Source organism: Lissotriton vulgaris, chromosome 3_2, assembly GCF_964263255.1.
Source record: "Lissotriton vulgaris chromosome 3_2, aLisVul1.2, whole genome shotgun sequence".
NCBI classification, from domain to species: Eukaryota; Metazoa; Chordata; class Amphibia; order Caudata; family Salamandridae; genus Lissotriton; species Lissotriton vulgaris.
The window spans coordinates 244,280,948-244,300,815 of record NC_141690.1 but is presented as its reverse complement, the minus strand read 5'-3'; the positions used below and the strand labels follow the sequence as shown (position 1 = coordinate 244,300,815).

The following is a 19,868-nucleotide window of genomic DNA, read 5'->3' as shown; positions in this document are numbered from 1 at the left end:
TTTACAAAAAGCAACGGACCCGTTAACGCTGTGTTGTATAATGAATTTTATCAAAGTGGCGGTCCGCTTAAGGTTAACTAGGGGAGATGAATGATGTGTTCCTGATCTCCCTTTTTCTTAATGTGTTGTACCCTTTGCCTTGCTTGGTGTTCCGTGTTAATATTAATATTTTAGTTAGGATCTTGAAAATGTTTAATGACTTTTTATGCATGTAAATATGTATGTGCTTTGATGGTGATTTTTAATCATCGAATAAAGATTCCTTGAACTTGAACTTCTGGATTTTAAATTTCGAGTGGCTGTGATCACTCTAAAGCTTTCACTTCCAGCTTCCAACTCCCTTCGTTTATTCCTTTTTTCCATCTATTGACAGGTAGCATTTTTTACTATTTTATATACCAATCGTATTCGTGGCTATTTTTTTGTATCGTCATAGCTGATGCAAAATCCTACAAATGGTATAAATCCACTACATGATTCTGGTAACCTAACTAAAGGTTCATGAATACAAAAATACATATAGGGTTCTTTTCTTAGGTACTTTTTTTTATCAGTGTACATGTGGCACTTCATCACTCAAGTGCCGGGTGTAGGTTATCGATTGCATTGTGCACCATCCACACACATCAATACAAGTATTTTAAATGGCGAACAGGTGCTCAATGTGCATAGAGCTCATTGCAGTGTCCAGTGGAGCATGACTCAGGACCATGATCCTATAGTGGAGGGGGGCACATGCTTCACAGGGTGTTTACTTCACTTGATGCTGAGGCTAGTCAGTACTAGAAATAGGTAGGGCAAGGGAAAAGTTTCTCACTGTTTTTATACTGTCTGACCAAAGCAGTGAAATGTTTAATGTTCTGCAGTGTTCCAACTGTTTACTAATTTGTTTTAAATCTAATCTTTAATAGTTTCCTTTGCTTTCTTTCTGTTCTTGCTCGTTTCCACTATGCGATCTTTATCTGACAATATTGGTTTTCTTTTTCCAGTTCAATTTCTTTGCTTATGTGCTCAAGCTTTTATTTTTCTTTCTATTTAAATGTTCGTACTTTATTCCCTTATTTTACTCTACTGCTCTTTCTATGCTTTCTATTACATTAGTTTACCATTTCGATTTACATTGTTGTATCCTTAATTTCAAGGCAAACACAAGGAGATGATGGACGGAGCGCTAAAACTTTTCAGACACTCACCCACTGTCACAGATCTGGGTTGAATCCATCATCGTTCTTTAGCTCACTTCGCCACCCCAGTTCAGACACAGCTATACTTTGCCACCCCAGTTCAGACACTGCTATATGCAAATCAGTCTTGACCATGTGCCTAATGGGAACAGTCCAGTCCGAACGGCCAAGCCATGTCTTCCCTGGACTGGAAACGAGCATCCTAGGACCGGTTTCGGGCTAACTCTGATTTCCCCACTATATTTGACTGCTCTTCTATTCTTAATACAGGTTTTGATTCAATTGCCAGTTCCCATCTTTAAAATTGTCAGTACCTTATTATTGGTTTTTCTATTTGACACTTCTAATCTCTTTGTAATACAGAAAATACAGTTACACAAATGAATGTTTTTTGCTTTTGCAGTGATTAGAGGCATCTGTGATGACTACAATTTGGATTTTAAAGCTTTCTATGCCTGGACAGGGCTATGGAACAGTTGCTTCCTTGTGTTATACGCCCTATTTAACTGCAGTCTGTTAATGAAGCTCTTTAAAAGGTAAATTTCTGTTTGATGCATATTTCATTTGTCTCTGTATTAGTGTCTTTAGTTAATTTTAATAGGTTAAATATACTATTTGAAGTTGGTAAGAAATGTGATGACTATACATTTTTGTTTTACTAACCTTTTTATGGATATTTCTTCTGTTATCCTGAGCATCAACTTAATTTGCCTGTTCTTTCCCCTCACTTCCCAAAATGTTTATGATTTTGAGCCATAGACGGGTAAGAAGATGGTAGCAATTATGGACTTTTTGCCCTTGATGGATGCATTAATACTTTCTCAACCTCTCCACGAAAGATTGAAAATGGCACTCTGGTATTCATCATTGAGGGACTGGCTGCTTTTATGATTTAACCAACCCAACTGGATAGGGGGAGGGGGATTGCTGCAGACTACTAGATTTTAGGGTCTACTATAATGAGAAACATATAATGTGCTGAACAACCCTAGCACCAGGAGACGGGGGCACATCAGAGGGACGGATCACTACCTTGGCTGCAGATATAGCGGTGGAGTGGATGAAATAAATTCAGTTGTTGAATGCTTTTCCAATATAGTTCTTCAGGGGAAGAAAGCGAGAGTAGCGATTGACAGTTTTTTGTTTTTTCCAATCTGACATTTGCAGGCAGATGAAACACCTAATTTCTGAACATCATTCTTCACTTTCTTTTAGTTTCCCATACATTCACATCAGGCTGTCGTCATAACCATTCTGATAACCAACACTTAGAGGTGTGGAATTTTATAAAATATCTTCTTGTCCATAGGACAAGATGTTTCAGAAATCTACTGGTCCTGTAAAAAAATCTACTTGTCCCGTAAAAAAAGTCTACTTGTCCCATTTGGTACCAAACAATGAGGTTTCAATTTATAACTGCATTCTCATATAAGAGCTTGGATAGCAGCCTCTCTGATTATGCCAGGGCTCATTTTACATCATCATTTGTATTCTTACTTTGCTCTGTTCAGCTACCTTTCTGATTGTACAGGACCCTCAACACACTAGGTTTTTATGTCAAATATTTGAATATTCACAGACTCTGTTTAAGTGAGCTCTGTTCAAGGTCATGGTAAGCCTCTGAATATGTCAGCACTTTTATTACATTGAAGTTCACTGCTCTAATTGTATCATTGCTCTCTTTCTTGCCTGAGGAAAAGACTTGTAGACACACTACCCTGATAATTATAAATTATGTAAAAATTCACTCATTTCCACAAAATGTTACTGTAAATAAACTTAGATTCTACTTGTAGTCCAGTGCCTCAGTTAACCTCTTGGCTGCTAAGGCAATATTTTACTTCTCATCTAATTTCCATTGAAATCAATCAAAAGTGCATGACGAGTTACCCTTGTCATTAGCAGCCAAGAGGTTAACAACTGAGGATCAAGGAGACTGCCCCTGTCTGAGTGTCCACATTGTAGTTTTGGACAGTTCCCTTCGTCTCACTCTACCTTGGTTCCCTGGTTTGCTAGAATTGTGATCATATACCAAGCACGATATCCAATACGTAGACTTTCATAGTGTGGCAACAATTTGTAGGCGATCTAGTTCCAGAGTCAAAAAGTAAGCTATCAATACCTGCAAGTTTGGCTTAGACATACAAAGATTGGTTTTGTACCTATAAAAGTATTCACTAGCAAAAAGAGTTGTTTTTTCCAGACCTGGATTTCAGTGCAAATGTGTGCATGCGTGTAACGTACATTGTTTAACAGCACCACAAACTCCTCTCTAACCCCCTCTGCACCCTGAAAAAGGTAATACATTATATGTTTGTAAAGAGTGTGTTTAGGAACATGGAATTGTTGTAGGTTTTCAGGCCAACTTATGTAAACTCTTATGAATTTCTGAAAGTCGTAATTCTGCACCCATGCAATTTAATAGATCTGTGGATCCAGATTTGTTACATTCTGTTATAAGTAGGGCCTCTAATTAATTTTTTTAAGTAGTTTTACCTTGATTTGCCTTTATTATGGTTTTAAAATATTGACATGCACCAACGCTGATGTGTTAAATGATTCCTGGGTGCAATGGTAGTTAATGTTTTCAAACCCTGCATTGTAGCTTTCTGCACACAACAGCCATTTTTAAGTTGCAAATATTTTGCTCTTTTCATCCCTTTTTCAAGGAGCACATTGTTTGGGGTACATTGTCCGTTTTCAAAATGAAATCACCAATCTTGCTTCCATTCTTCTATATACACCTGCATACAATAAAGGAGCCTTTGCAAACAATACTCACAGCCACAACATGTAAATGTAGCAGACAATTGAACACCTGCTTTTATTGGAACCCCTGTCAGTAATGCAAGCTGAGATTCCTGCTCACTGTTTTTGAATGTATCTGACTTTAACTCTCTACGCAACCTTAATGCACTTGACCCATGAACATGTTACACAATTTTGTTTTAAACATTAGCACACCGACAAGACCAATAAACTGTGGGCGACCATACCTCTAGCAAACAAAGGCAAATTTGTCACTATATTATTTCCATGAGAAACTACCAAATTGTTTCTTAGGCAATGGGGGGGATGTAGTGCAGCTCATCATACAGTTTACACCTTCTATGTAACAATTCCCTCATGCACTATCCCTTCCCCTTACATGAATGATGCACAGCACTGTTCATACAGATTATACAGCTCATGTCCTGCACAGGTCACTGTAAAGATCATATGCAGTGTAGCTCAGGTACCGTGTGGACCTCAAGACATAGTTGAGCCTTGCTTTACTATTGTTCCTAGCATCTTCAGTATATTACATAAATCAAGCGTTGTACAGCCCACACTTGCACAGCTTATTCCATTTGCACAGGTAAGTATCCTCTATATGCTGAGTGATGCGTAGGTGGTGTTCTTATAAAATGAGGAGATCATTATGGTGTGTGATTTACAGTGGTACTCTGCTACTAAGTAAAGGGAAGAGCCCTTTGATGATTTTATTCCAGGGAGTGGCCAGAAAATTAAAATACCCCCCACTTTGACCAATCCTCTGACAGCACCAAGCAAGTGATGTAAGTGAGCTCGAACCTCCCTAAAACTCCTTTGTCACTTCCATCCAAGCATCTATCCATTATTATTTCATGCCACATCTGCTCATGTCCACCATTTCACCTTTACATTCTATCATCCGTTCATTATTTCAATCATTCACTCTTCCCCATTACATCCATCTATTGGCCATTCTATACATCTACCCATCTGTTCACCCATCCACTATCTATGCACGCATCCATCCACCCATGCATCCATCATTTGACTTACCCATCAATCAATAAAGCCTTTCAGCCATCAATTGTTCCTTTGCCATTCATTTATTCATCCATCCATCCTCTCAAATTTGAATTTACGTTGCCATTCATCCATCCTCTCAGATTTTCATTTACTTTGCCATACATCCATCCTTTCAGATTTTAAATTACTATGAAATCCTTCTATCCATTCAGACTTTTATTTACTCTGCCATCATTTTACCCACCGATCCATCCATCCATCCATCTCGGATTTCCTTTTATTTTGTCAACATTTCATCCACCCAGCTACACATTCTTTCACTCACATACACAAAGCCCTCATTCTCTCACCCACCCATCTTTTCACCCACTCATCCACCCATCCCGTCACCCAATTATCCATCTATCCTTTCACATGCCCATCCACCCTTTCACCCAACCATCCATCCATCCATCCTTTCATCCACCCATACATTCACCCACTCATCTATCCTTTGCCCCTTTTCCACCCTTCTCTGCCTTTTCTAGCAACCCATCTTTTTTTCTTTTAGTTAATCATGGTCTCTAATCTGTCAAGTTGCAGATGAGAGGCCCATAAAAAACTCTGGTATAGCTGCTATAGAGAGGGGTTCACGATGCCCCAGGTTTTATTGGTGGGGGTCCCTTAATCAGTAGATTTAGCATTAGAACCTCACAAGCTTTCAATTCACTAAAACAATAAAAAGTGTTGTCAGAATCCTATAAAAGAATGTGCCCATGCTCACAAACACACGCATAAATAAATAGGTCTAAAATGTTTTTTATCAGAACTCAGTCCACTAGGTAAGAGAGGCAGCAACAGCATGGTAAAAATATAAATATAAATGCTTAAGTCGAAATTTGTAAAGATTCATTTTCCATAAACTACATGTTATAACATTGTGCGAGCCCCCACATCAAAAAGTGGATTTTGACAACACTTTTTTGATGTGGGGCTGGGCACAATATTTTGTCGACCGTCAAAGTTTACAGAAAAGGCAACTTTACCATTTATATTTTACTGTTCCTTTGCTGCCTCTTACCTAGTGGGCTCAGATCTGATAATAGCTCCGATGAGCCCCTTAATAGCTACAGTGGTGGTGAGAGCAGCCGCGATTTCTGCTGCTGATGGTGATAGGCCGAGTGCTTTACACCAAAGGCACAAGGGCAATGACCTCTGAAGGAAGGGGCCACAGAGGCAGGCTTTGGGGAGTGCAGAGACTCAGAAACACAGGATTATTGTGAAAGGCAGTACTTGCGCATTCTGGTTACAAGCAACGGTGACGGGCCTAAATGCCTTCAGAGTGCAGTTGTGAGTGGCAGCCTTGCACCCGGAATGAAACCGTGTAAGCAGAGACGTTTTTTTTTCTTTTCCAAACGCGTACGCCAGGACAGCCCTGCAACCTTCAAAGAGATGTCAGTGCCGCGCGCTGTGGTCAGAAAGGAGGGAAGCACTTCTGGGCATTGTCGGAAATTCAAAGGGCTATTAAGTCTTAGAAAGTTATGTCAATAAACTCAGCACGCATTTGGAAGCCGGTTAGAAGGATTTTAAGTCTTCTGTGCTGTGAAAGGTTTTTGCTGCAGAAAGTTGAGCCTACTTGTCCGAGGGACAATAAAAACATAAAGACTTGTTGTCCCTGTCAGCAAACAATATGTCCTGGGCGTCGGGCGATATGAATTCCCCATCCCTCACTGTTTGTGATTGTCCTTCCTTTGAAAGCCCAGTAAAGTTTCTATCCAATGACTTCTGAAGCGCCCTACACAACCATAATTCCCTTAACTAAGCTTTATGTCGTCCTGGATTTTTTTTGCCAATTTCAGCAGTATATGTGGGTTTGCCACTCGGAAGTTGCTGTCTTCCTGCAACCAACTCTTGCCTACTTCACCATATGAATTGTTCTGCAGCATTCAGAGTCCATGCTACAGGTTAAGTTCCTCTTAGGAGTTTGAATGAAGGAGAAATGTCATGATGTCAAACCACCTGAGGGAAACTTTAGCTGTAACATCTGTCTAAATGAAACAAGCTTTCCGAAGGTGAAAGTTGATCAGCATTTTACTGCTAAATGAAGATTGAAATAGGAAGTGAAAGATAAAAGGAATGCATCTACGCAGTGCTGTGGAACATTACCAACACAGGCACCTATAAATGGTTCTATGCTTTTACTGAGTGTTACCAAAATCTGTGTTTGAATATTTTCTGTAGTCTAGTCTCTATTCTACAAATACTGCCTATTAGAAGCCCTATTAGAGGACATAGAAAAGTTTTTAGGTGAGTCTTCGCATGAATATATACACGCTTGTGAAATGCGTGAAATCTTTGCTTACGTTACTCCACTTGGTAACTTCAGGCTCACAGCATATTTCCTAAGTTGGATACATTTCTCCCTTTAGAGTAGTGTGGCTCCTAGATATTTGACAACCTGGCATGGTTAAGAAATCAATATCTGAAAGAAACAAGTTAGTGATAGATTCCTTACCTTAGCATTACCCCCAGGCCTCAGACTGGATCTAGAAAGTTTTCATCAGCTGTACCCCTGCGTGTCGGAAGGTGGCGTTGTGCGGCTCCGCATCAGTCGTTGGAGTCATGGTCGCCGAGATGACGTCGCGGCAGCTAGGTAGACGCCGCCCTCGCGCGCTGACGTCCGTTCTTTCTTTTTCCGTGCCAGCAAGCGCAGATCTGGAGAGAGCCGTACCCCAAGTCACTTTTTGACTGAGTTTTTCAAGGCCTTTTTGTCTCTTTTTTTCGAGTTGATGAACTCCTGGTGCCGTAAGGATGCCCAGCCTCAAGTCATGCGGGGACGGTCATCGCATGATGTCGGTGACTGACCCGCACGGCGTATGTCTCTACTGCCAGGGGTGCGACCACGATCCCAAGTCGTACCCCGACTGCTGGGGTGTGGCACCTACAACTTTGCGGGAGCGGTCCCGAAAGTTGCTGGAAGTTATGCATTCGGCTCTTCGCCATTCAAGGTCCCTGTCCCGTGGGAGGTCGGGGGACCGGTCGCGGAGCCACCACCATTGTTCGTCAAGATCGAAGTCTTCGTTCTCTGGGTCAGGTAAGGCGAAGCATCACAAGAAATCGATAAGCGCCATCACCCTCAGACTTCCCGTCGCGCTATGCAATTTCCACGACAGTAACGCTCCGTTGCCACGCCTGGCTGAGGACTATTGGTTTCTCTGGGGATGTCCAGAACACCCTGATGAACATGCCCTTTGATGGCGTTTCCCTTTTTAGCAACAAAGCAGACGTTGGAGCGCTTTAAGGACTCTGCCAAGTCCTTGGGCCTTTCCGCCACGCGCCCTCCTCCGCCTTCCGCTTTTTGCTCCTGTTGTTCGCTTCAGAGCCACAGGCTTGTGCAGCAACAATCTCAGTGCGGCCACAGACGTGGAACCTGCCGAGGTGGCCCAGCCCACCTCCACCCCGGTCACCACTGCCTCCAAACCTTCCTAGTCCAGTCTTTCAGGCCCATCAAACGCCAATGGGCGGCAGGATTCGCCATCACCTCCCCCACTGGCGCACCATCAATTCAGACAGGTGGGTTTTACAAATAGTCCGAAGGGGCTACTCCCTCACCATGGAGACTACCCCTCCACCCATGCCACCGCTGGATCCCTGCATGTCGGGGGATCACTTTGCACTTCAACAGGAAGTCGCGGCCCTCTTGGCCAAGGGGGCCATTGAGTGCCTTCCTTTGCCATAAGTATGACGTGGTTGTTATTCCCACTACTTTCTGGTGCCCAAGAAGGACAAGGGCCTGCGTCCTATCTTGGACCTCAAGGACGTGAATCACTTCCTCCTGAAGAAGTTCAAGATGTTAACTCTGGCTCAGGTCTTGTCTGCCCTCGACCCTGGAGACTGGACGGTAGTGTTGGATTTGCAGGACACATATTTCCACATTCCTGTCCTGCCGGCCCATCAGCGTTATTTACGGAAGTCCACTGTGCTCCCCGTGGCCAAAAGTGATGGCGGTGGTCGCAGCTCAGCTGCGCAGATCAGGGGTTCCAGTCTTTCCCTATCTCGACGACTAGCTGTTGAAGGCAGGCTCGCCCCGGACAGTCATCTCCCACCTCCAGACTACGGCCGACCTCCTGCACCTGCTGGGGTTCTCCATCAATGTGCCGAAGTTGCACCCGATTCCCTCTCAGAAGCTCCTCTTCATTGTGGCGGTTCTGGATACGATGCACTTTCGGGCCAATCCTCCCAAACAGCGAGTCCAGGATATTCAGGCTATGATTCCGATCTTTAAGCCTCTATCCTGGGTTTTGGTCAGGATGACCCTGAGGCTGCTGGGCCTTATGGCCCCCTGCATCCAGCTGGTCACTCATGCCAGATGGCATATGCAGGCTTTGCAGTGGGACCTGAAGTTCCAGCATCAGGGGAACCTGTCCGATTACAGCTGCAGTGGTGGCCCACGAACCGGCATTGGGTCAATGGCAGATCCCTCTCCCTTCCCCAATTGAAGCACACAGTGGTGACTGGTGCGTCCCTCCTGGGATCGGGGGCCACATGGGAGAGGCGGAGATAAGATGCCTCTGGTCTTCAGTGGAGTCAAAGCTCCATATCAACCTTCTGGAGCTTTGGGTGATCCGACTTGCACTGAAGGCATTCCTTCCCTCTGTCAAGGGAAGAGTAGTGCAGGTGTTCAAAGAAAGCACCACCGCCATGTGGTACTGCAACAAACAGTGCGGGGTGGGGTCATGGACCCTATGTTATGATGCCCTGGACCTTTGGACATGGCTGGAACATCAGAGCATTTCCCTGGTGGTTCAACACCTGGCAGGTTCACTGAACGCCAGGGCAGACGAACTCAGCTGCAGGTGCATGATGGAACACAAATGGCATCTTTACTCTGACGTTGCACAAGGTCTCTTTCAACAGTGGGGAAAGCCTTGGTTAGATCTATTCGCCACCGAAGAGAACATGCAATGTCAGCAGTTCAGTGCATTGGAATTTCCAAGGCGGCACTCGCTAGGCACCGCTTTTCGTCGCAAATGGAGTTGCGGTCTGTTGTACGCCTTAACGCCTATACTACTTCTGCCCAGAGTGCTGAAGAAGATGAGGTGCGACCGGGCCCAAGTCCGGACTGGGCTTTAAGAGTTTGGTATCCCGAGCTACTCAGTATGACCATCGATTCCCCGATCCGACTGCCTCTTTGGGGGAACTTCTGTCGCAGCAGCAGGTAACGGTCCTCCACCCGAACCTGTCCAGACTCCACCTCTTTGTGTGGAGATTGAGCGGCGTCAGTTGATTCCTTTAGAATTTCCTCCTGAAGTCTGTAATGTCATTATGGCAGCCAGGCGTACCTCCACTAAGATGGTATACCCCTGCAGGTGGAACAAATTTGTGGCATGCTGAACAGAAAAAAGGCTGTGGATCCCATTTCTGCCCCTCTTTCTGAAGTTCTTTTGTTCCTTCTTTCTTTGGCCCAGCAGGGCTTTCCTCTGGGCACTATCAAGGGCTATATTTCTGCTATTTTAACCTTACTCAGGCTTCCTGATCAGCCCTCTCTTTTCAAGTCCCCTGTTAAAAGATTCCTCAAAGGCATTACTCATATTTTCCCTCCTATTCCGTAATGCCACAGTGGGACTTGAACCTGGTTTTAAAAATTGTAATGTGTGCTCCGTTTAAGCCTCTTCACAATTGCCCTCTTCATTTGTTAACTTTAAAGACTGCTTCCCTGGTTGCCATCACCTCTGCCAGGAGGGTAAGTGAGCTCCAGGCTCTTTCTTGTGAACTTCCTTTTCTGTCTATCCATCCGGATAAGGTTGTTCTCAAGACACGCCCATCCTTTCTGCCAAAGGTTGTCACTACCTTCCACATCGGGCAGACCATCACTTTGCCCACCTTCTTTCCGCCTACTTCTAGAGAGAAAGAGAGGCTCCACCGTCTGGACCCAAAACTTGCGCTTTCATTTTACCTGAGACGCACACAACAGATCCTGGTAGATGAACTGCTCTTGTTGGCTATGTTGGCGCCCAAAAATGTCTTGCCGGACACAAGCAGACTATCTCCCTATAGGGCTTCTTGTGTATTAAAGCCTGTTTTGGCCCCCGTTGAGGCTGGGCTCCCATCCCACCAGGGCGACGGCAGCCACTGCGTCGTTGGGACGTGATGTGCCCTTACAAGACATCTGTCAGGCAGCTACATGGCCTCGCTGCACTCATTTACTAAGCACTAATGCCTGGATAGCCAAGTCTGGAGAGACAGCTTCTTTGGCTGTTCTCCGGGACTTCCTGGTGTGATCTTGGTTCGCAGACCCACCACCGGGGTTGGTATTGATGAAGTATCCATTCTAAGGTAAGGAATCTATCATTAACGTGTTTCTTTCAGATGCATGGTTTACTTACCTTCGGTAACGTTATATCTGTTAGAAACATTAGTTAGTGATAGATTCCTTACCGCCCCACCCACCCTCCCCGTTCTGCGAACTGATTTCTAGGGTTAAGGTAATCCTTTTCTGGGCCCTAGTTTCAATGCACTAGTGGTCGGTTTCTTGCATGGCTCTGCGTTCCTGGCGTGGAAAGTTGTGTACAGAACTGACGTCGGCACGCATGGGTGGCGCCTAAGTAGTCTCCGTGACGTCATCTCAGCGCTTACGATGCCAGCGACGGACGCGGAGCCTACATCGCCACCTACTGACGCACAGGGGTACTGCTGACGAAAAACTTTCCGGATCCAATCTGACGCGTGCGGATATCCTAAGATAAAGAATCTATCTCTAACTAATGTCTCTTACAGATATATCGTTACACCAGTAGTTACTTGTTCTACTGGTAAGTAACTCGTTTTTATCTGAAGCATTATCTAAAGGTGTGTGAACTCCTTACATATTTTTATAAATTATGGATCTATTTTCAGTAACTTAGTATACTCAATACAAGACAGATGGGGCACTGCCTACTTTCAGAACACAACTGATATCTTCCAGGCAGAGCCCCCTCCGAAAACAGAGTACAACCCTATATTCAACCATGAAATAGATGATTAACATGTTCACCAAGCAAAGTGAGTGCAGTATGCTGATTGAAAGATTCCTTTCCTGCTATTGTTCTCAGTTAACTGTAAGATTAAAATTTAGTTAAATAAAATTGTTTTATAAAGCTGATCAAATGTAAGTTAATATTTCAATTTGTGTCTCTTATTTAGGTCAACTGAAGAAATCATAGCACTTTTTATATCCATTACGTTTGTCTTGGATGCACTTAAAGGCATAATAAAAAGTAAGTTCTGTAAGCCACTTTTTACTTGTAATTAAGCCAATCATAATTTCTGAACAGATCATTAGTCATACTCTACCTTTCTGATAGATACATCTGCCTTGTGGATTCCTCACCTTGTGAATATCCCCCTGCGACAGCAACGTTCGGAAAATTCTTTGTAGCACGCCGGCGTGGACAACGTCATAGGAGCACGGCATCGCGCGCGACTCCGTCTGACATCACCGACTCCTTATTAGGCCTACTTCGGCGTGATGACATCCGTTCCCTTTTTTCTGCGTCGTCGACGCTAACGGTTTCTGGGATCTTCCGTGATTCAGATAGTAACTTGTTGCTATTTTGTGTTACTGTTTTCTCTGAGTGTCTATTCTTTGTCGAGGATGTCGTCGAGGAAGACGGGGTTCAAACAGTGCAGATCGTGTGCCTGGATGAAGTCTATTACCGATCCGCACAACAATTGTTTGTGGTGTCTTGGTTCAGACCGTGATGTCAAGAGCTGCCGATCCTGCTTCAAGATGAACCCAAAGGCTCTAGGAGAACGTGAGGCGAACCTTCTGCTGGCCAAGGTGAAAGGAAAAGAAGCTGGAAGGTCTTCGAGGTCAACATCTAGACGCTCGGTCGAAGCAGAAGTCTCAATCGAGGTCGAGATCGACTTCGAGGTCGAGGTCCGCAGTGAGGTCAAGGTCCAGATCTAAGTCGAGTTCGGGTCATGCTTCGGGCTCCTCGAAGAAGAAGCACAAGAGGAGGAAGCATAGCTCAAGACATCACTCTGGCAAAGAGTCTTCGTACTCGAAGAGGAAGTCTTCATCTCGAAAACATCACAAGGACTTTGTGTCACCTTCACCTGAGCGATCTCGTGAGGGTTCCCCGGATCCGGAGCAAGAACCGAATCCGGATTAGTGTCATTCTTCGGCGCATGAAGAAGACGAGGAGATTCCTCGGTCTCTGACTCCAGTGGAAAACCCAGAGGTTCAGGAGGGCCCGGAAGAACCGATGCCGGAGCAGCCTCCTTCTGAGCAGCTGATGGGTTTGTACCCTCCCTTTCCTGGTCCTGGACAGGACCCCTCGCATTTCCTTAATGCCATGTTTGGCGTTTATGCGAGGTCAATGTACCCCACTGATGAACCCGGCTGGTCCCATGGGTCCGTTGTCTTTTAACTTGGGTGTCCCTCAAGCTTACGCTCCGGCACCTTTTATGCCATTTATGCCGACACCTTGGCTCGGTACGGCGCCGCCGAGGTCATAGACTCCGCACACGGCTTCGCTGGCTCCGGAGCGACCTCGAGAACTGGATCGAGGTACGACGCCGGTTCAAGATTCTCGTTCTCCTGCTGTCCCGGCTCCTCGTTCGACGCAGACTCCGGCTCCTCGTTCGACGCCGACTCCAGCTCTGTCGGAGTCGTTACCGGATCCAACGACTTCGATTCGTCTGGAGTGGTCGAGGCGCAGAGCTCAACGCCTCATGGAGGAAAAGGAGTACGAAGATCCTGAAGTAGAGGAAGGAGAACTTCTGGTTCAAGGGGACTGTTTTGAGGACCTGCATAGAGCTAGTGGCATGGAACTCTCTCCTGAGTGGGTTTCTGATGCACCATCGAAGGACGTGGCACCCTACCATGTGGTAATTAAGAAGGCTGCTTAATCTGACTTTACCTACCGTTGAGTTCAAGCCTAACATCCTCACTGAGGTTTTGCATTCGCCTTTCTCTATTAAAGAGCCTACACTCCCATTCACTGAGGCTTTGACTGAGCCAATAATTGAGGTCTGGAAGAGACCTTTGTCTGCTCCTGCGGTGTCCAGGTTGGTGGCAAGACGTTATAGGGTGGCACCTGGTGACCCTGAGTTTCTATCTTCGCATCCTTCACAGGAAAGTCTGGTTGTGCAGGCCGCTTGTTCCAACAGGTCTGCAGGTTCTTTTCCACAGGTGCCAGCATATAAAGACTCTATAAAATTGGACCAGTCTGCAAAAAAGATTTTCTCCTCTGGTACCATGGCTCTTAAATCTACCAATGCTACTTGCCTGCTGGTAAGATATGTTCATGCTTTGATGGACTCAGTGAAACAATTGTCTACTAAGCTTCCGGTGGAAGATAGAAAGAACTTTAATGAAGTAGTCTCTGATACTCAGGCAGCGGCCAGCCAGGTAATTCAGAATGGCTTGGACACGACGGACTCTGTGGCCAGGATAATGGGCTCTACTGTTGGCCCGGAGAAGGGCCGCGTGGCTTAAGTCTTCTGAATTTTCAGCAGATGTACAGTCTACTCTAATGGACGTACCATTTGACGGAACTTGCCTCTTGGGAAAAAAAGCGGATGTAGCATTGGAGAGGTTCAAAGATTTTTGGGCCTGCAGGCTAGAGGCTCTACCACCAGGAAGTTTAGGGGATTTGGTAGATCCACTTTTCGTCCCTATAAACAAGGCCAGCAGCAGCAACAGCGGATCCCATTGTATAAGACATACAGAGGTAGACAAAGGAGTCGTGCTCGTGGACGCCAAGCCTCCTCCTCCTCTACTTCCTCGTCTAACAATCATCCCCCACCCGCAGCAGCAAAGCAGCCCTAGATCTGCCATTCCGGATCATGCGAGTCCTGTAGGGGGTCGGCTTACTCATTTTCTACGGGATTGGGAATCGGTTACATCAGATCTTTGGGTTCTCAATCTCATAGAAAATGGGTATGCACTTCCTTTTCAGGAGTCCCCTCCCAATTACCCTCCTTGCCAAGGTTATTGTTCGGAGGACCACCTGCTTCTCCTGCAGGAAGAAGTCCTGGCACTATTCAGAAAAGGTGCGATAGAGGTGGTTCCAGAGCAGGAAAGGGGTCAGGGGTGCTACTTCCGGTATTTCCTGATCCCCAAGAAGGATGGCAGGTTACGTCCAATCCTGGACCTCAGGATTTTGAACCTCTATCTCAAACAGGAGAAGTTCAAAATGCTCACACTTGCACAGGTTCTTCAAGCGCTGATGGAAGAAGACTGGATGGTGTCGATCGACTTGCAGGATGCGTATTTTCACATCCCCATTCTGAAGTCGCACAGGAAGTAGCTCCGTTTTACAGTGGGATCGCAACACTACCAGTTTACGGTCCTTCTGTTTGGGCTTACTACTGCACCTCGAGTTTTCACCAAGGTGATGGCTGTGGTGGCTTCACATCTCGGAAGGTCGGGAGTTCCAGTATTCCCGTACCTGGACGATTGGCTGATCAAAGCGGAATCTCTAGAGACAGTGCTCCGTCATCTGCAGGAGACAACTCAGTTGTTACACAGGTTGGGTTTTTCAATAAATGTTCCCAAATCTCACCTGGTGACCTCCCAGCTCAACCTGTTCATAGGTGCGGTACTGGACACAACTGTGTGTCGTGCATTCCCTCCTCCTCAAAGGATTCGCGACATACAGGAAAAGATTCCCTTGTTTTGCAATGGAGCGGTCGTTCCAGTCCTGAAGGTTCTTCGCCTGCTCGGTCTGATGGCTTCTTGCATTCTATTGGTCAACCATGCACACTGGCACATGAGGGCACTCCAGTGGTGCCTCCGCAGGCAGTGGTATCAGCACAGCGAAGATCTCAGGGAGTCAGTCAGGATCTCCGGAGAAACTGCGGCGGATCTGTCTTGGTGGAGCGTGGAAGGCAATCTGTCTCAAGGGAAGCCTTTTCATCTACCTCCTCCGGTGGCCACAGTGATAACTGATGCATCCACTCTAGGGTGGGGTGCTCATCTGGGGGATATGGAGGTCAAGGGTCTTTGGTCTCCAGAGAAAAGGTTGCTTCACATCAACCTTCTAGAATTGCGGGCAATACGTCTGGCGCTCAAGGCCTTCCTCCCTTCCCTTCGCGGTCAGTTAGTTCAAGTCCTGACGGACAATACGACCACGATGTGGTATATCAACAAACAGGGAGGAGTGGGGTCGCGGTGTCTCTGCAGAGAGGCTCTGCGCCTCTGGTCCTGGGTTCAGGACCATCAGATTTGTCTGATGGCAAATCACCTGGCCGGAGTTCTGAACGTACGTGCAGACAGCCTCGGTCGGCAGTTCTCGGCCGATCACCAGTGGAGGCTCCATCCAGAAGTAGTTCGCAACATCTTTCGGATGTGGGGAACTCCTCGGGTGGATCTGTTCGCCACTCACGAGAATGCTCACTGCCAGGCATTCTGCAGTCTCCAGTTTCCGATGCAAGGAGCCTTGGGGGACGCGTTTTAGTTGAGTTGGGGTTCACAATTCCTTCACATGTTTTCTCCCATACCTTTGATTCCTCGGGTTCTGAGGAAGATTCGCCAAGACCGGGCCAAAGTCCTATTGATCGCCCCGGATTGGCCAAGAAGGGTGTGGTACACGGATCCTCTCCACCTCTCCTCTCACCCGCCGCTCCGTCTCCCTTTCAGGGCGACCTCCTCTCTGATGGAGGGGCAGGTTCTACACCTCCAGACATTACACCTTCATGCCTGGAGATGGAACGGGGCAACTTGAATTCCTTTTCTCTCCCTCACGATGTGGTGGATATCATTCTTTCTTCCAGGAGTGACTCCACTAAGTCCATCTATTCTTATAGGTGGTCTAAATTTGTCTCTTGGTGTGGGGAGAGGGCTCATTTGTCTGACATTTTACAGTTTGCTCTTTCTCTGGCGGAGCAAGGATTTGCTGTTGCCACAGTCAAGGGTTATCTTTCTGCTTTATCTGCATTTCTCTGTTTGCCGGATCAGCCCTCTCTTTGAAAGTCTCCTGTGGTTTTAAGATTTTTGAAGAGTCTTACTAATAAGTTCCCTCCTACTCCTTTTATTGTTCCTCATTGGGATTTGAATCTTGTTTTAACCTATTTGATGGGTTCTCCCTTCGAACCCTTGCACAAGTGTCCCATGAGGCTTCTATCTTTTAAAACTGTCTTCTTGGTTGCAATTACCTAGGCAAGGAGGGTAAGTGAGCTTCAAACTCTTAGTTCCAAGCCCCCATTCTTGACTATTCATGCTGAAAGAATGGTACTCAGGACCAGGGCTGCTTTTCTCGTTAAGGTGGTAACTCCCTTCCATCTAGGACAGTCCATTACCCTTCCTACCTTCTATCCTCCCCTCACCCTTCCAAGGAGGAGGAGAGGCTTCATCGCTTGGACCCTAAGAGAGCAGTTGGTTTCTATCTCGATAGGACTAAAGACTATTGTATGGATGATCAGCTCTTCATGGGTTTTGCTGGCTGCAAAAAGGGCAGAGCGGTGCACAACGCACACTTTCCAGATGGATAATCCTGTGCATCAAGATTTGCTACTCTCTGGTGGGTAAGGACCCTCCTGAGGGTATCAGAGGTCATTCAACTAGAGCAAAGTCTGCATCATCCGCTTTGTCTAGAGGTGTTCCTGTTGAGGACATTTGCAGAGCTGCGACTTGGGCCTCCCTCCTCACTTTCGCGAAGCACTACTGCTTAGATACCGAGGTGAGGAGGGACAGCCACTTCGCGCGCTCTGTCCTCCAAGATTTTCTGGTATAGCAGAGTGGACACCCTCCTCCGGGAGTGGGGACTGCTGTGGGACTCTATTCACAAGGTGAGGAATCCACAAGGCAGATGTATCTATCAGAAGAACAAGTTACTTACCTACGGTAACGCTTTTTCTGGTAGATACAGTATCTGCCTATGGATTCCTCACTGACCCACCCGCATCCCTGTTGTCTGCTCTGCTATACCTGTATTTATGTATTCATATGCATGTTTATTTTATTTATATTTGGTTTTCAAACCTTTGCTACTCACTGTGTGTGTGCAGTTTTTGGATTATATGTACTGTGTACAGTGTATATGTATATATCTTCTGTCATTGGTCCGTCCGGGTGCCTCGAAGGCACGGAAAAAAGGGCGGAACTGATGTCATCACGCCGACGTAGGCCTAATAAGGAGTCGGTGACCTCTGACGGAGTCGCGCGAGATGCCGTGCTCCTATGACGTCGTACACGCCGTCGTGCTACAAAGAATTTTCCGTACGTTGCTGACGCAGGGGGATATTCACAAGGTGAGGAATCCACAGTCAGATACTGTATCTACCAGAAAAAGTGTTACCGAAGGTAAATAACTTGTTCTTTTGTAACACAGATATGTGAGGTTGAACGTTTATTTGCAAGCCTATTCATTTTTCTTTTTTTCATATACTTCCTGAATTTAATGCACATTATAAACGACTTCTGTCATGTTGTTCTCGCTTATATTATCTTGTACTAATGGTATTGCCATTGCAAAACTCCTGTATGGTATGTGGAGGATCCTTGGAATACTCTTTGCAATATATTTTTACATTGTTATTATTTATTATTTATACTTTTTTTATTGCACAAGGTAGACAATAAGGTATCGGAGCGCTTTACATATAATGCAAGATCATTTGATTGTAGTACATTTAAAAATACAGACAAAGAAAAGTGTTCGGCCTTAGCGTTAATTACTGTATACGGATATAGGAACAGCTTGAGCTAAAGGTGTACAAGACATAGTAGACAGCTGAAACACTAAATTAACCACTGCAACTGGTCAAGGCTGAGTGGGTGTGAGCTTTCGGAACATAGCTCAGTTAGAGTGTGTGTTAAAGTATTTGTTGAGAAGTAGATGTTTACGGTTCTGTTTGAAACTGGAAAATGAGGGGTTGCAGCGCAGGTCTCTAGGGAGTGAGTTCTAGATCATGGGAGCATTTCCAGAAAAAGAACATGTCTGGGAGGATTTATTTTTCAGTTTGGGAGGAATGAGAATAAGTGAGTTGGAGCTCCTGAGAGATCTGGCTCTTCCAGCTTTCGAAAATGTGTTCTCCAGATAGTTGGGGTTCTCTGTGTGAAGGGCTTTGTGGGTGATGCAAGCAGTCTTGTAGAAACATCTTCCTTCGATTGGAAGCCAATTGAGGCTCTTGAGGGCCGGTGTGATGTGCTCACAATTTGCAACCTGTTATTAGCCGGGCTACCATGTTGAGAACTGAACTTAAGGGAGCAAGGTGAGTTTTCGGGGTTCCTGTGATGATGGCGTTACCATAATCCAGTTTTAATAGGTCTAGTGATTGCACTACTGTCTTAAAATCTTCAGGGGGAATGTAATGTTTATTAAAAAAATAAAATGTGCCTATTGTAAGCATCTTTTTTTCCAAATTTGTTTTTACGGGTTGGGGGTTTTAGTGGACTCAGACTGTATACAAACACTGACACGGCCAATTCAATAGAATTTTGCAAACCTCTAGTCACTCCATCATGCTGTGTGTGGTCAGTCCTTAGGTTTATTTTTTGTGGATCACAGAAAGGAATAATAAACATGTATGCTGTTTGCAAGGCTGGTGTTTGTTTCATGTCTTCATTTTGGTGTATTTTGACCTACTCAATGTATGTGGATACCTACACCAAAATAGCACATTCTTTCTTGTAGTAAGAGTGTTTTTGGGTCTCTGCTATAGACTGCTTAGTAAGACCTTTTGTAACACCTTTCGTTTCCAACACATGCACTTATTGTTAATGGGCCCTTGTGTGAGTCCCTTGCACATGATTGAAAGGTTTTGTTGTCTCTTGGGTATCTACTTTTGATGCAATATCTTTCTCCCCTATTCTTGTTTGTCCTAGCCATGAGTATTTTGGTCTGTGTTCTGATGGGATGAGTTGTATCCATCCAGCGAGGATGTGAAAATGCAATTTTTTAATTTACCAATGCATGGGAGTTCTACACTAGCTCCTCT

General features: G+C 45.4%; 1 protein-coding gene across 3 annotated transcripts in view; it reads left to right on the top strand.

Annotated features, from left to right (window-relative positions):
- Window positions 1-19,868, top strand: part of SLC4A11 (solute carrier family 4 member 11) — a 1,871,484-nt gene that overhangs the window by 1,468,117 nt on the left and 383,499 nt on the right. For all 3 annotated transcript variants that reach the window (XM_086964299.1, XM_086964301.1, XM_086964302.1), the window contains exons 12-13: window positions 1,588-1,720; window positions 12,126-12,199. In XM_086964299.1, the coding sequence (XP_086820425.1) occupies window positions 1,588-1,720; window positions 12,126-12,199 (207 nt within the window). The remainder of the gene's footprint in view (window positions 1-1,587; window positions 1,721-12,125; window positions 12,200-19,868) is intronic.